This window comes from Lepus europaeus, chromosome 20, assembly GCF_033115175.1.
Source record: "Lepus europaeus isolate LE1 chromosome 20, mLepTim1.pri, whole genome shotgun sequence".
NCBI classification, from domain to species: Eukaryota; Metazoa; Chordata; class Mammalia; order Lagomorpha; family Leporidae; genus Lepus; species Lepus europaeus.
Genome location: NC_084846.1, coordinates 56,843,661 through 56,860,031, shown reverse-complemented (window position 1 = coordinate 56,860,031; position 16,371 = coordinate 56,843,661). Strand labels below are relative to the sequence as shown.

The 16,371-nt window shown below is 41.5% G+C and overlaps 1 protein-coding gene across 7 annotated transcripts in view; it reads left to right on the top strand.

Moving 5' to 3' along the window:
* The window catches only part of CFAP69 (cilia and flagella associated protein 69), a 66,566-nt gene that overhangs the window by 12,876 nt on the left and 37,319 nt on the right, over positions 1-16,371 (top strand). For 4 of the 7 annotated variants that reach the window (XM_062178681.1, XM_062178684.1, XM_062178683.1 and 1 more), the window contains 5 exons: positions 2,246-2,322; positions 6,497-6,595; positions 11,378-11,527; positions 11,617-11,794; positions 15,110-15,233. In XM_062178681.1, the coding sequence (XP_062034665.1) occupies positions 2,246-2,322; positions 6,497-6,595; positions 11,378-11,527; positions 11,617-11,794; positions 15,110-15,233 (628 nt within the window). Of the gene's footprint in view, positions 1-512; positions 585-2,201; positions 2,323-6,496; positions 6,596-11,377; positions 11,528-11,616; positions 11,795-15,109; positions 15,234-16,371 lie in introns of those variants that run through there. The other 3 variants (XM_062178688.1, XM_062178682.1, XM_062178685.1) reach the window with 3 other exon arrangements.

Sequence of the window (16,371 nt, the reverse complement as noted above, 5' to 3'; positions counted from 1 at the left end):
GGTAGTTCTCAGGGCCATTTTCCAACTGCGTTATTTTTTCTTGAAAGACATCAATTAAAGTTCTAGGGACCTGCATTGTGGCACAGAGGACTACGCCTCCACTTGTGATGCCTGCATCCTATACTGGAGTGCCAGTTCTAGTCCTGATTGCTCCACTTCCAACCCAGCTCCCTGCTGATGTACCTGGGAAGTAGTGAATGATGGCCCAAGTACTTGGGTTCTTGCCATCTATGTGGGAGACTAGGACAGAGTTCCTGGCTCCTGGCTTTGGCCTAGACTGGCCCTGGCTATTGCAGCCATTTGGGGAGTGAACCAGCGGATGGAAGGTCTCTTTCTCTGCATTTCAAATAAGTAATTTTTATTAAGTCAAAAGAGTTACTATCTATGGGGCATTCACAATGTGTGTGCTAAGCACTTTGCTAAATGCTCTTAGAAATACTTAAACCTTTACTTTCTTGTTTTGTTTTGTTTTAAAACTTTTATTTCAAGAGTGAGAGACCTCCCATCTGCTGGTTCAGCCCAGAAATGCCCATAATGGCTGGAGGGCCAAAGCCTGGAGACAGGAATTAATCTTGGACTTCCAGGTGGGTGGCAGCATTAGCAGAAAACTGAAATGGAGAAGTAAACGGGGACTTGAACCCAGGCTCTCGAGAGATGACTTAACCATTGCGCCAAAGGCCCATACAAGTGACTTCTACAGTTTAGATATTTACTCGGTTTATACATACAGCCGACTGCTCTTCCACTGACTGACCCCAGTCCTCTGGCCTCCAGTGGGCCTGCAACAGACATTACAGCTCTGAAGTTCCCTTCACCGGGCCTCTTAGCTTGTGGCCTGTGCCCACTCTGGCTGCAAGTCAGCTCCATTTAAAGGTCAACTCACTCAATTAAGGGAATTCCAGGGGGAGAATGGCTGGGTTTGATTCCCACCTCCTTCTCCCACCACCCCAGAGTCAGGCCCAGGTTTCCATGTTCTACAACAGAATCACTGAGAGGGACAAGGCTGGAGTTCCCCGTGTGGGCTTGGGGCTAGGTTTGATGCAACTTTCCAAACTGGGACACTAATGTTCAAAGCAGCATTAGTGAGCCACCCTCCCAGGACCTTGGGAAATACTCTAGGGTTACCGACCACCCTGCCCAATCCAAACCAGACTTTGGTATTGCTCTGTGAGCTCTGGTGCGAGCCCACACAGCCACTCCACCCATCACAGACAGGAGTCCCCTTCCCTCAACTCTCACCCCAGGATATGCTGACGGCCTGAGGGCTCGGTGGACAAGAGGCTGGGAGGAGGAGGGGAACGTGGTCAGACAGTCCCAGGGAGCCTTCCTCAGCAGTGCAAACCTTAATTCTTACAATAATTCTATGCTTGGATTCCCAGACCCCTTACCAAAGTGTGGGTGGGAATCCCAGCTACTCCACCTCTGAACCAGCTCAGAGAAATAAATCTTTCAAATAAATAAATATTTTTTAAAATTCTATATATAGGATATATTGTATTTTAAATAGCACAGGAGACTCAAATTTTGAATTCACAAAATGCCAAAACAGTTTATATTTTGTTTTTAAAAAATAACTTTTATCTCTCCTTTGAAGTTCAGACTAATGACCCAGGTTATGTGCCTTATCTTTCATGATAGTTAGATAAGTTATTTTCAGATAACTATAAATTTGACAGCTGTGAAATGCAATTGTAGTATAACTGATACTTAACTTGAATTCCTTAGTGTCCCCAAAAGCAAACTGTTCTTTGTGGACAGTCCCTAATCCAGTTAACAAGGAAAAGGGCACTGACCTTTAAGTACAAACAGACCACTGATCTATTAACTAGAGTTTGAAAAACTTTAGAGAAAACCCTTGCACGGTTTTTAAGTTATAGGTAAGCTTGGCTCTGTGCTTTGTATCAAACTATTATCTTCCTAACTTTTGATGAATTATGCTGTAATTCATTATTGCTTTGCCCTCAATGAGAAAGAGAATTCCTAAGTCATTTATTCATGAGATGTGAAACAGCTTTCTTAACCCATGCTTTTCACATGTGTCTCTTTTCACTTCTATAAAACACTTTTCCTTCTGGTCAGTTAGAAATTCCTTATTTATAGCTCTCTGTTCCCCCAGGGCTAAAGAACAGGATATTATCCTCATTTTATCTTTAGAAAGAAACTGTTCCCTTCCCTTCTTTACAAAAGATGTTTCCATCTAGGACTTCATTACAAAACTGTCTTAAATTCTTCATTCTTATTGAAGCCTGCCATTTTTGAAAAAGAAAACATCGGATGAAGTAACGTATGCTGAAGATACTGCCAATTCGATTGCACTTCTCGGTACGTTCAGACTTCCTTATGGGAGGGGAGTTTAACAGGTACCAGTCCCTGCTATTGCAGTCAGTCCACTGTGTTTCACAGAAAGTTGCTCTCCAAATCTGGGCTCACTCTTTCTTTTCTGGCTGGGAGTTAATCCTGGTGTGCTTGGTGATAATTCTGCACTTGTTTTCTGCTCAGGTGTTTCTTGATAATGAGATTCTGTGTTCCTAAATTGCAAAGACTGGCAGATAATTCTTCCTGCTTAACTGACTTGATGTTGTTTAGTTTGATGAAATATTTGACATTTGTTTTCGGTCAGAAAGCATATGTTCTCCTCTTCCAGCAGCAACAGAAAGTTTTCAGCTTACAACTTTAATACTTAATTTCTAGAATCATTGAGTACCTCATTGTTCAGTAAATTATCTAAAATTTTAAATAAAAATCATAAAATGGTGGTGCATTAAGAACTTTGGCAAAGTACACATAAAGCAGCAGGTACCTGTATTTTGGACACAGAAATCTGAAAAAATATCATAAAAAGGTAGGAATTCATGCCTGAGTGATTGCTTGACTTTCTGGAGAAAGAAAATAATAGTTTCCTAGGAAATGAGATCAGTGAAACATGAGCGCTTTGAGTAAGCCCCTGAGACATGACAGCATGTTCCCAAACAAATCCTGCGTTATGTTGATTGATTTATGTCTTTATTTGTAAAAGGGAAATAAAAAATACATGACTGACCCAATGATTTTTTTTAAAAAAAAAAGGAGAAAAGGTATTTGCTAGTTATGAACTCAGCATTCCACTTTGTACAGATGTTATTCAATGAGTAAAAAGCATTTTTATTTTTAGCAATTTTATTTTTAGTACTTTATATTTTTATTATAACATTTTATTTTTAACATTTCCATTGGTAACCTAAATCTAAGTTTCATAGTCTTCAACTTTAGTTGTTTTGAAAGAATTACCTAGAGCTCACCTACTTTCTGGCCTAGAATAAGAGAAAGTGTCATGGAGATTTTTGTAAACACAAGGAATTAGAGAAGGAAAAAATTTTTTTTAAGATTGATTTATTGGGGCCTGGGTTGTGGCACAGCAGGTAAAACCATCTTCTGGAGTGCAAGCATCCCATATAGGCTCTGGTTCAAGTCCCGGCTGCTCCACTTCCAATCCAGCTCTCTGCTAATGAGCCTGGGGGAGCAGTGGAGGATGGCCCAAGTGGTTGGACCCCTGCATCCACATGGAAGATCCAAAAGAATCTCCTGGCTTCAGCCTGACCCAGTCCTGGCTGTTGCGGCCATTTGGGGAATGAACCAGAGAATGGAAAATCTCTCTGTGTCTCTCCTTCTCTCTGTGTGTAACTCTGCCTTTCAGATAAATAAAATAAGTCTTTAAAAAAAAAAAAAAAATGAGAGACTTTGCTGTGGCATAGCCGGTAAAGCTGTTGCAAAGCGGGTAAATCCCAAATGGGTGCCGGTTCAAGTCCCAGCTGCTCTACCTCTGATCCAGCTCTGGCCTGCGAAAGCAGTAGAAGATGGCCTAAGTCCTTGGGCCCCTGCATCTGCGTGGGAGACCTGGAGGAAGCTCCTGGCTCCTGGCTTCGGATCAGCACAGCTCCAGCCGTTGCAGCAATCTGGGGAGGAACCAGAGGATGGAAGACCTCTCTCTCTCTCTCTCTCTCTCTCTCTCTCTCTGCCTCTGCCTCTGCCTCTGCCTCTGCCTCTCTGTAACTCTGCCTTTCAAATAAATAAATAAATAAATTTTTAAAAAATGAAAAAGTCTAAAAATATTCTTATATTTAAAAAAAATAGGATGCCGGCATTGCAGTCTGCGGCTTTACCTGCTACGCCACAGAACAGCCCCCTAGAGAAGGAAATGTTAAGAAGCAGGCAGGTTGAAAAATAGTGGGAAATTTTAATTCCATGAATCTCTGTCATCAATAAATGTGTAATGGAAAGCCAACCCAAAAAAAATGTGGCAGTGTTAACAGATTAAAAGTGTAGCTTTTCTTGGTAAATTATTGCTAAAATTATTCTTCTGTTCCCTCCATTATTTTAATTGTATGAGCAGACATTTGTATGACAAATACATGGCACATATCTTATTGAGTGTTCACCTGCTCGTTGCTTGCTTACTGACTGATGCCTACAGAACATGTCACTGTTTCATTTGAGGGTAGAATGAACTCTTAGCTTAAACTGAGCTCCTTTCACTAAGCACTGACTGCAAGTACTACTATTCCTTATTTTCTTAATTGTAGAAACCTGAGTTTAAAATAATTAAACACAGTATGAAATGTTTAACAAAGGCTAGCATGATATTTCCTAATACCTTCCAGTTTCTACCGTGAACAAGTAAGTCAAATCAAGTTTTCTTCTAAAGGTAGAAACTCTGTTACTCTTCTGTCTGTAATTCTTCAGCCTGTAACTTTCAGCCTGCCATTTTTGAAAAAGAATTAAAAAGGTGGAGAAGCGATTGGGAAATTCTAGAATTTTCTATAAACTTGCACGTTTCAGTACTTTTGTTGAAAAAAAGTGTAGTTGTTCTTGTTGGTTAAAGTTTTTTGAAACCTAAACAGTAATTTTTTCAATTTCAAAAGAAATGTCCAAAAGATTAAATTAATAAAATAATCTTGAGGGGCCAGTGCTGTGGCGCAGCAGGTTAAAGCCCTGGCCTGAAGCGCCGGCATCCCATATGGGTGCCGGTTCTAGTCCCGGCTGCTCCTCTTCCGATCCAGCTCTCTGCTATGGCCTGGGAAAGCAGTAGAAGATGGCTCAACTCCTTGGGACCCTGCACCCACGTGGGAGACCCAGAGAAGCTCCTGGCTCCTGGTTTCAGATGGGCGCAGCTCCAGCCATTGTGGCTATCTGGGGAGCGAACCAGCAGATGGAAGACCTCTTTCTCTGTCTCTACCTCTCTCTGTAACTCTGTCTTTGAAGTAAATAAAATCTTTTAAAAAAAAAAATAAAATAATCTCGCAACTGTTATTTTTAAAGTGGTATCTTTTGCAGATGGATTGTGCTGAACTTTAAGTAAGAGTAAGACATTCCTTGGGACCAGAGCTGTGGTGTTGCAGGTATAGCCGCCACTTGTAACCCCTGCATCCCATATGGGCTCCTATTTGTGTCCTGGCTGCTCCACTTCTAATCCAACTCCCTGCTAATGGCCTGGGAAAAGCAGCAGAAGGTGGCCCAAGTGTTTGGGCCCCTGCTACCTATGTGGAAGACCTGGAGGAAACTCCCGGCTCCCAGATTCAACCTGGACCAGCCCTGGCTGTTGCAACCATCTAGAGAGCAAACCAGCAAATGGAAGTCTCTCTCTCTCTCTCTCTCTCTCTCTTTCTTTCTCTCTCTCTCTGTATGTGTATGTGTAAAACTCTTTCAAGTAAATAAATAAGTCTTTAAAAAATAAATACATAAAAATTTTAACAAGGCATTGTTTTGTGTCCCCTCCTTCCATCTCCTTGCCTTCTCACTCGCTGTCCTCCAGAGATAAACATTATTCAAAGTCTAAGACAAAATTCAAGTCTTCAGGAAACACCTAATCATTCATTTACTCTCATAGAATCCAACTGGATCCCTTTCGTTTCTAAAGCTGATGCCAGCGACTCCATTTGTCCTCAGGCATCCAGTGGGCGTGGATCATTTCCAGAGTTTGCACATCATTTTCAGGTTCCCTTGGAATACTTGTAGGATCTCAACAGAATAAATGCAATCCAGCTTGAAATAATAGGCTGAAGCCAATTTGATAGTAGTTTAGATAGTAAAGGGACCTTCCATTTCCTCAGTACCACCCAGATAACTTGAACCTGTTGGGTAAAGACTACCTAGAAATTTGCTCCCTTCCAGTCTGCCAGCAAATAGAAAAGCAAAGCTTACTTGGTACATCTCTAAGTGAAGAATACAAATTACTGACTCTAGTTAGGAGAAAAACTACTAATCTACATCTTGCCAAAAGGGTGATAATACACAGTCCCTCCAGCATTTATGTTACTAATCATTCTTTTCTTCCTAGGAGGAAGAGGCTGAATTGTATATGTGTTTACTCACACACATATACATATAAAATTACACATGACCCAGTTTGTATCCCTGATAAGAATATATTTAATAATCATAATGTTAATATTTGATGCTTAAGTTTGCAAGTAGACTTATAACAGTGTTATTAAATAGCATTTATTTTTCTTTCTGGCAGGTGATTTAATGAAAATACCAAGTTCTGAATTAAGGATACAAATTTGTAAGTGTATTGTTGACTTTTATCATTCAGAACCACCAAAGAAGCATATTCCAGGTGAACTTTTCAGCTTGTGACTTTAGAAAATAAAATATGCTATCTCATTTCTCTTTGAACTTGAAAGATAGAGTTAGGCTCATAAATGCCACATATTGAAAAAAAAAACTTTTTTGTAGTCTCAAATAATTCAGTCATCCTAAAAATAATACTTTTTTTGCTTGGGGTTTGCATGCTATTTTTATTCTGATGCTAAATATTTATGACACTTTGTGAGGTCACATTCAAATTAGTTTAAATGTAACTGTTACTTTTAACTAATGCTATTTAATGCTGCCATTAAACTTATTTTTCTAACATTTAAAAATTATTCATAATATCTCCCCCACCTAATGAGATGCTAAATTCATAATGCTAGGATCATTCTCAATCATGTTTGGGAAAACAGTTCTATGTGTTACAGCTAAGGCATCGTAATATAGCATGGTAAAATGAAATACACTGAAATGGGTGGTGTCAAGGGGCCTGTGTCCTGTGAGGATATAATGTTATTAAGATAGACTTCCTACCTTTACAATTTCTATAATCGATCTAGCAAAAGAGAAAATGTGTAAGTAGTTGTTAATTTATGTGTTCTTTAACACAGGTGGAAATTAGAGCTCAAAACAAAGATTATGACTAGGGAAAAATGGAAATAACCTCTGAACTAAAGAAATTAGTAAGGATATTATTAAATATCAAATTTGAACTACTAATGATATAGTGTTTTGTAGGTAGTAGACACTGGATGCTAAAAATATCAGAGGCCAAAAATATAGGCTTGGAATTTATCAAAACAGAGATGGCCAAAATAAAAGCCATGAGAGTGCTCAAGTTTGCCAGGAGATAAAGTGTATAAATAACAAGGGATTAAGAAGTACATCAGGGAGAGCACCACATTGAAATTTGGGAAATATGACCCAAAGAAATTAGCATTTAAGGGAGTTTCTTTTTTTAAGATTTATATATTTGAGAGTCAGAGTTACAGCGAGAGAAGAAGAGACAGAGAGAATCTTTCATCCACTGGTTCACTCCCCAAGTGACTGCAATGGCTGAGGTTGGGTCAGGCTGAAGTCAGGAGCCAGGAGGTTCCTCAAGGTCTCCCATGTGAGTAGCAGAGACCCAAGCTCTTGGGCCACCTTCCGCTGCTTTCTCAGGCACATTAGTAGTGAGATGGATCAGAAGTGGAGTGGCCAGGTCTCAAACCAGCACCCATATGGGATGCCAGCATCACAGGTGGCAGCTTTACTTGCTATGTCACTACATGTGTCCAAAGGGAGTTTCAAAAGGAGGGAAGAAAACCTAAACACTTCCTGCTATGGCTTTTGTGCCAATTAATGAAATGTTTGATGAGGGAGGCAGTGGTCTCTGAAGTGTTGCAGGTGCTTCTGTAGTTGAGGACGAAGGTACCAAGTTGATGTAGCATCTGAAAAGTTACTCTTTGAGGGGCCAGTGCTATGACATAGTAGGTAAAGCCTCTGCCTGGAGCCCCAACATCCCATATGGATGCTGGTTCTTGTCCTGGCTGCTCCTCTTCCAATCTAGCTCTCTGCTAATGGCCTGGGAAAGCAGTAGAAGATGGCCCATGTGCTTGGACCCCTGCACCTGTGTGGGAGACCTAGAAGAAGCTTCTGGCTCCTGGCATCAGATCAGCCCCACTCCAGCCATTACAGCCATTTGGGGAGTGAACCAGCAGATGGAAGACCTTTCTCTCTGTCTGTAACACTGCCTCTCAAATAAATGAATAAATCTTTGAAAAAAAAAGTTGTTCTTTGTCAGATCAGTTGAAATAAAGTGCTCAGGACAGATGCAGGATTGACAGATGAGAGGCTTGGAAGAATAGTGACTGAGTTTAAGAGTGAGGGAGAAGAGGCAGTGCGTGAATGCAAGCTTACATGAAGGGGATTCAGGAGGCTCGTAGAAATGAAATTAAAAGATATTATGGGGTAGGTGAGTGGCTTGGTGGTTGAGGCTGATTGGAGTGCCCACACTGAAGTGCCTGATTTGAGTGCCAGTTCCACTTTGAATCCACTTTCCTGCTGATGAGCATCCTGGGAGGCAGCAGATGATGGCTCAAGTTCTTGGGTCCCTGCCACCCACACAGGAAAACCAAATGGCTCATGATTTCAGCCTGGCCCAGCCCCAGCTGTAGTAGGTATTTGAGGAATGAACCAGTGAATGGAAAATCTCTCTGTGTCTGTCTCTTTGCCTTTCAAGAAAAGTGAAAATAAATAATTTTTCTAAAGATAATGTAAAGTTCCATGAACTTTTTTGAAACTTCCTTTTATTGTAGGATCAAAGTATGAAGAACAGGAAGAAAGCTGGAGAGTAGCTCAAATGATAACAAAATCAAAGGAAAGTTACTAGGATTTGTTGTTTTTAGGATGATGGGAAGTAAAATTTGTAGGCAGAGGAACTAGCAGATAGTAAGTAAAAAATAAGAAGACAGATTTCTCAAAGCTTAAGAAGGTGTAGTTAACAACACAAGCTTAGAGTTAATTTTGGCAAAATACAGTCAGTGAAAAGGAAGGCAGACAGTGGCATGTATGTTAAAACAGATGTTGATGTGCGAAGAAGCGAGGCCTGACCTTAGTTTTATCAGACTGGAAATCAGGAGCATTAACACTCTCATTCACTCTCACACTGACAGTTTCCAGTGATGGGCTAAGCTGGATATTGGGATCACAGCTGGAAAATCCTCATTAGAGCAAATAGATGAAACGTAGCCATAGAATAGGAATTAGATCCATAGTTTTATTATTATACTTTTCTAAAGAAATGTAAACTTAATAGAAAAAAATGTTTTATTTAAGTAGAAAGTATCTTTTGGTCCATCCATATTATAGACCAGTATGCAAACAAATATTTTGATTTTGGAAAATATTTTAGAGCATAAGAAGCCTACAATAAAAATTTTAGTAGCAATAATAGAATATAAATTCAATATATAGTGTATTGTTAAAATTAAATACATTAATATTAGAAATATCAATTTATCAATATAAACATTAGAAATATCAATAAGAAATATACCAAAATGTTAAAGCTTCTTTTTCTAAATGGTGAAATTGTAGGCAATTTAAATTTCCCCCTTCATTCAGCTTTTAAGCTGTTTTAAGTTCTTGCAGTGAGTAGCTAGAGCACATCATAGAGAACACATCCCAGGAATGGACAGGACCTTTCCATGGCCAGAGTGTGAGCTCAGAAAGTCAGGAGAAGCTGACAGATCTCTCAGAACTTTAGCAAAGTAAAGGACTCTTTTTGTTCTCAAACGTTAACAAGTTAGGGAGTAAAATTAGTGAGATTACTAAGAAAAAACTGTTTCATCTCAGGTGAGAAAGTACTTGTGATGTTTATTTACTCCCTCATTGAGTACAGTTAGGTAGGTGGGTATCTGTATGACAGCATTGAAAGAAGGGCTATTTCTCACAGTCCCTCATGCAGAAGGAAATTCTTATAGTACATGTCCCCAAGAATCAACTCCCCAAAATGCCAATTAGCATTTATCAAAGCAGCACTACATTTTACTTCTAATTTTATTGCTCGTACCAACATACTTGTCCCTTGAAAGCACTGAAGTAATGTACCAACCTGAATACTGAAAACGTTCAGTATTTTTTTTTTAAGATTTATTTGTTTGTTTGTTTGTTTGTTTGAAAGAGTTACACAGAGAGAGGAGAGGCAGAGAGAGAGGTCTTCCATCCGCTGGTTCACTCCCCAATTGTCCGAAACGGCCAGAGCTGCGCCAATCTGAAGCCAGGAGCTTCTTTCAGGTCTCCCACGTGGGTGCAGGGGCCCAAGGAATTGGGCCATCTTCTACTCTTCCCCAGGCCATAGCAGAGAGCTGGATTGGAAGAGGAGCAGCCGGGACTAGAACCGGCACCCATATGGGATGCTGGTGCTGCAGGCCAGGGCATTAACCCACTGCACCACAGTGCCTGCCCCACATTCAGTATATGTAATCATGCTATTTCCCTTTACAGAAAGTCCTTTCAAGCCGGCGCCGTGGCTCACTAGGCTAATCCTCCGCCTTGCGGCGCTGGCACACCAGGTTCTAGTCCCGGTCAGGGCGCCGGATTCTGTCCCAGTTGCCCCTCTTCCAGGCCAGCTCTCTGCTGTGGCCTGGGAGTGCAGTGGAGGATGGCCCAAGTGCTTGGGCCCTGCACCCCATGGGAGACCAGGAGAAGCACCTGGCTCCTGCCATCAGATCAGCATGGTGCGCCAGTCACAGCGCGCCAGCCGCGGTGACCACTGGAGGGTGAACCAACGGCAAAGGAAGACCTTTCTCTCTGTCTCCCTCTCTCACTGTCCACTCTGCCTGTCAAAAAATTTTAAAAAATAAATTAAAAAAAAAAAAAAAAGAAAGTCCTATCAACTGGCAAGTCAGAAACATGTTCTTTTTAGAATTCAAGATGTGCCCGAAAATTCATGGTCCTTTTTCAAGTACATTACCAGCAATTAGTAAACCATGGAGCCAGAATCAACCCACTGCAAATAAAATTGTATTGGAACACAGCCACATCCATTTATTTTTATATTGTCCATGGTTGCTCCTTGCTATGTATTGTGCTATAGCAGCCTACGGAATTGAGTAGTTGAGGCAAAAGCTTTGTATTGTGCACAGCTTGAGATATTTGTACTTATAATCTGACCTTTAAAAAACTTTCAAAGCTATACCCTTTTTTAAAAATTTCTGTTGTTTTTGCTGTTGTTAAATGGTAAATTATTTTCTCTTACTGATTTTTTGTCTTAATGATTATTATCTATAATAACTATACACACTCATTAACTAATTATTGGTAGGGTACCAGCAAGCTAGTTCATCATACAAGATTAAAATGGCTGAAGTTGGAGGACTGGCAAAAACGATGGTCTGGTCAATGACCTTGCTTGAAAATCAGCTTGCTGAGAAACTTTGGGTACTTAAAGTTCTGCAACATCTCTCCACTTCTGGTTTGTATAATATTAGATCTGAATACTTCATGGCCAGTTGTTTTTGTTTCTGCTGTACAACATAAATAATTCTTAAACTTTATTGTCAGAAGTGAATTGTACTTCCATGATGAAGGCAGAAGCAGCCAGGGAAATCTGTGCCCACCTCAATGACCCAGATCCCTCTGGACAGCTTCTGTTTCGCTCGGCAGAAATACTTTGGAACTTACTGGAGAAGTCTTCAAAAGAGGAAATCATACAACAGCTTAGTAACTTGGAATGCTTGCTGTAAGTGTATGTGGCTGGATAGAGAGATTTTTTTAACCTTAAAATGATAGTGACATAGCTAACGTCTTTGGGTAAGCCTGCATCCAGTTAGGCTTTTGATTCATTGAACATGCTTTAGGACATCTTTTTGTGCCATGGTGTAACTGAATCCTAACAGTAATAGGCTATGTTTTTCTACATGGCAGCTCTTAAAGCAGCTTGCTAGGGATAAATTATGCCTTTGCATATGAATGAAACAAGACTTTTAAAAAAACTATTTCATTTAATCATTCATTAAATTTCTTATTGAATATTTACTGCCTTCCAAATATTGAAATAAGCTTTAACAGTAAAATGTGATGAAGCCTACAAGTTGCTCACTCATTTATTCAACAAATAACTGTTATCTCTTCTGTGCCAGGTTCAGTTCTGGGCCATAAAATTACAATTGAAAGCAATACAAACGTCTCTACTTTCACAGAATTTATGACTGCTAGGAGAGATAGACAAGTGAAGAGGCAACTCAAAGCAAGTGTAGTAAATGTTTGAAAGAGATTCGTGTAACATACTGCGTGTTCTCTCCAGAAGAGGGTTGAGTCAGCACATTTTTGTTTGCAAGGGATCAAAAAAACAACCCAACTAACTTAATCCATATATGAAATGTGTGGGCTCACAAAACCATGAAACCAAGCATGAAACTTTCTTTTTTTTTTTTTTAATTTTATCTATTTATTTATTTTGACAGGCAGAGTGGACAGTGAGAGAGAGAGAGACAGAGAGAAAGGTCTTCCTTTGCCATTGGTTCACCCTCCAATGGCCGCCACGGCCGGCACGCTGCAGCCAGCGCACCGTGCTGATCCCAAGGCAGGAGCCAGGTGCTTCTCCTGGTCTCTCACGGGATGCAGGGCCCAAGCACTTGGGCCATCCTCCACTGCACTCCTGGGCCATAGCAGAGAGCTGGCCCGAAAGAGGAGCAACCGGGACAGAATCCGGTGCCCCGACCGGGACTAGAACCCAGTGTGCCAGAGCCGCAAGGCGGAGGATTAGCCTGTTGAGCCATGGCGCTGGCCGAAGCATGAAACTTTCACCTGCAGGGTTAGTCAGGGCTGGACTTGGTCTTTATCCCTCTGCAGTTTCCCATGGCATTGGCTTCACTCTCAGGCTCCACGTGGTGAGACCTAGGAAGTACAGATTCAGATCCTCTCAATGCCAAGCTAAACAGAAGAGTAAGCTTGCTACCTGAAAGCACACGGAAAAAGTTGAGTTGAGTCCCTTTTGGCCCTAAATCGTCTGATGTTGGCCAATGCCCATTTCATAGTGAATAACAATGCCTGAGAGAAGGACTGCTCTGACTACAGAAGGCAGCCCAGGGCAGCTTCCCAGGACCAAACGCTGGGGAGGAGTGAATGCCTACAGTAAAATAAGGATACTGGCATGTGGGCCCTAGGAGACAAAGTAACAAGTGTCTACAGTAGAAGGAACTTGACGCAGATTTGGAGAGTTAATAAGTCTTCCTGATCAACCCTAATCTGATTCCTGAATGATAAATAGGAATTTGCAGCACAGCAAAGTTTTGCATGCACAGAGCACCCAAGATAGGGGAAGCAGAAGTGAAAGTAGAATTAGTGGCCGGCACCGTGGCTTAACAGGCTAATCCTCCGCCTAGCGGCGCCGGCACACCAGGTTCTAGTCCCAGTTGGGGCGCCGGATTCTATCCCGGTTGCCCCTCTTGCAGGCCAGCTCTCTGCTGTGGCCCGGGAAGGCAGTGGAGGATGGCCCAAGTGCTTGGGCCCTGCACCCACATGGGAGACCAGGAGAAGCACCTGGCTCCTGGCTTCGGATCAGCGAGATGCGCCGGCCGTGGCTGCCATTGGAGGGTGAACCAACGGCAAAAAGGAAGACCTTTCTCTCTGTCTCTCTCTCTCTCTCACTATCCACTCTGCCTGTCAAAAAAAAAAAAAAAAAAGTAGAATTAGCAAAATCAAAAATCTAAGAGAAATTCATTATGGAGAGAGCAGAAAAAACAAGGTAGAATGGTGAGAGATAAAGCTAACAATGTTAGCAGGTACCATAACATGAAAAACTTGATAAGCCTTGTTAAGGAGGCAGGGCTTTATCCCAAGAACAGAGAAGCTTTTAAAAAAAAAAATTAATTATTGAGTTGAAAGGCAGATGGACACAGAATTTCCATCTGCTGTTTAATTCCCCAAATGCCCGCCCGAGAGTCAGGCACTCAGTCCAGGTGTCCGACATGGAGGGCAGGAATCCAACTTCTTTAGCCATCACCTACTGCCTCCCAGAGTACACATCATTAGGAAACTGGAATTAGGAATGGAGTCAGGACTCAAAACCAGGCATTCTAATATGGTCTATGGTTGTCCCAACTGACATCCTAACTGTGGCACCAGATAGTCACCCCTTAAGAGGGTTTAAAAAGGGGGTCAGCACTGTGGCACATCGGGTTAATGCCCTGGCATGAAGCGCCAGCATCCTAAATGGGCGCTGGTTTGAGACCCAGCTGCTCCACTTCCGATCCAGCTCTCTGCTGTGACCTGAGATAGCAGTGGAGCATGGCCCAAGTCCTTGGGCCCCTGCACCCACGTGGGAGACCCAGAGGAAGCTCCTGGCTGCTGGCTTCGGATTGGCACAGCTCCAGCCATTGCGGCCATCTGGGGAATGAAGCAGTGGATGGAAGACCTCTCTCTCTGTCTCTACCTCTCTCTGTAACTCTGTCTTTCAAATAAATAAAATAAATCTTAAAAAAAAAAAAGAGGGTTTAAAAAGGAAGATGGCGTGATTAAATCTTTATTTTAGAGCAGTCAGTTTGACCACGTGCATTGGTGGGACTGTTTTATGATACATGCATAGTGAACTAGGGAAGCAGATTGGGAAATGTGGGAGATTAGAAATAGCTTAAAACAAAACATCTAATATGAAAAGTCGGATTTTGTTGATAGACCTTCCAGTGGTATTTCCATAGAAATACATGTTTTAGTTTGGGCTATTATAACAAAGAATCATGGACCGGATGGCAGTCTGGGATCAGGGTGCCCGCACAGTTATGCTCTGGTGAAGATGTAGTCCTGGGTGACAGACTGCCGACCTCTCATCTCCTCCCATGGAGGAAAGATGGTGAGAGAGCCTCCTGGGGCCCTGTTTATGGGGGCACTAATCCCATTCATGTGGGTTCCGCCTTCAAGACTTCATTGCCCCCCACAGGTCCCACCTCCCAGTTCAGCTACCTGGGTGGTTAGGATTTCAGCATTTGAATCTTGGAGGAGATACACAAACGTTCCTTCCACAGAAATGTTTTTAAAATATGGTTTTACTTTCTAGGGCCTTGAAGGAAGTTTTTAAGAATCTGTTTATGAGAAGTTTTAGTCATTATGATCGTCAGCTTAGAAATGATATATTAGTTATCACTACAATTATAGCTCAAAACCCTGGAGCACCAATGATTGTAAGTATGAATCAAATTGCATTAGTTTTAGCTGTGGACGTGGTGGGCCTGGCAGGTGTTTAAATTGTTATATGTTTATGTATTTTATGGTTATGCCAACTTATGTTGTGTGTCCTAACGGTCACCAGTGCACTTGTCACTCCGTCAAGGTTTCTTTACATTCCTCAGAAACGTGGGGCTGTCCTCATGTTTTCTAGTTTACATCTAATTTAGCCTTCGTGATGCTTTCTCTTGCACCTAGCGGCCTCCCTCTTTCACCTGAAGAACTCCCTTCAGCATTGCTTCTGGTGAAGATCTGCTGGCTGCGCCTGTAGATGCTCCTTACTTCACCTTAAATCTTGATGTGCGGTTTCATTGACTGTAGAATTTCACATTGAGAAAATGTCTCTCAACACTTTAAACATGGTATTCTGGACTCCATAGTTTCTATGAGAAGTATTCATTGTTTTAAATTGTTGTTTCCCTTATTACAATGTATCAATTTTTCCTTTGGTTCTTTTCTTTTTTTTTTTATTTAGTAAATATAAATTTCCAAAGTACAGTTTATGGATTACAATGGCTTCCCCCCCCCCAATAATTTCCCTCCCACTCGCACCTCCCCATCTCCCGCTCTCTCTCCCATTCCATTCACATCAAGATTCATTTTCAATTATCTTTATATACAGAAGATCGATTTAGTATATATTAAGTAAATATTTCATCAGTTTGCACCCACACAGAAACACAAAGTGTAAACTACTGTTTCAGTACTAGTTATAGCATTACTTCACATTGGACAACACATTAAGGACAGATCCCACATGAGAAGTAAGTACACAGTGACTCCTGTTGTTGACTTAACAATTTGACACTCTTGTTTATGGCATCAGTAATTTCCCTAGGCTCTAGTCATGAGTTGCCAAGGCTATGGAAGCCTTTTGAGTTCGCCGACTTCGATCTTATTCCGACAGGGTCATAGTCAAAGTGGAAGTTCTCTCCTCCCTTCAGAGAAAGGTACCTCCTACTTTGATGGCCCCGTTCTTTCCACTGGGATCTCACTCGCAGAGATCTTTCATTTAGGTCTTTTTTTTTTTTTTTCCAGAGTGTCTTGGCTTTCCATGCCTACAATACTCTCATGGGCTCTTCAGCCATATCCGAA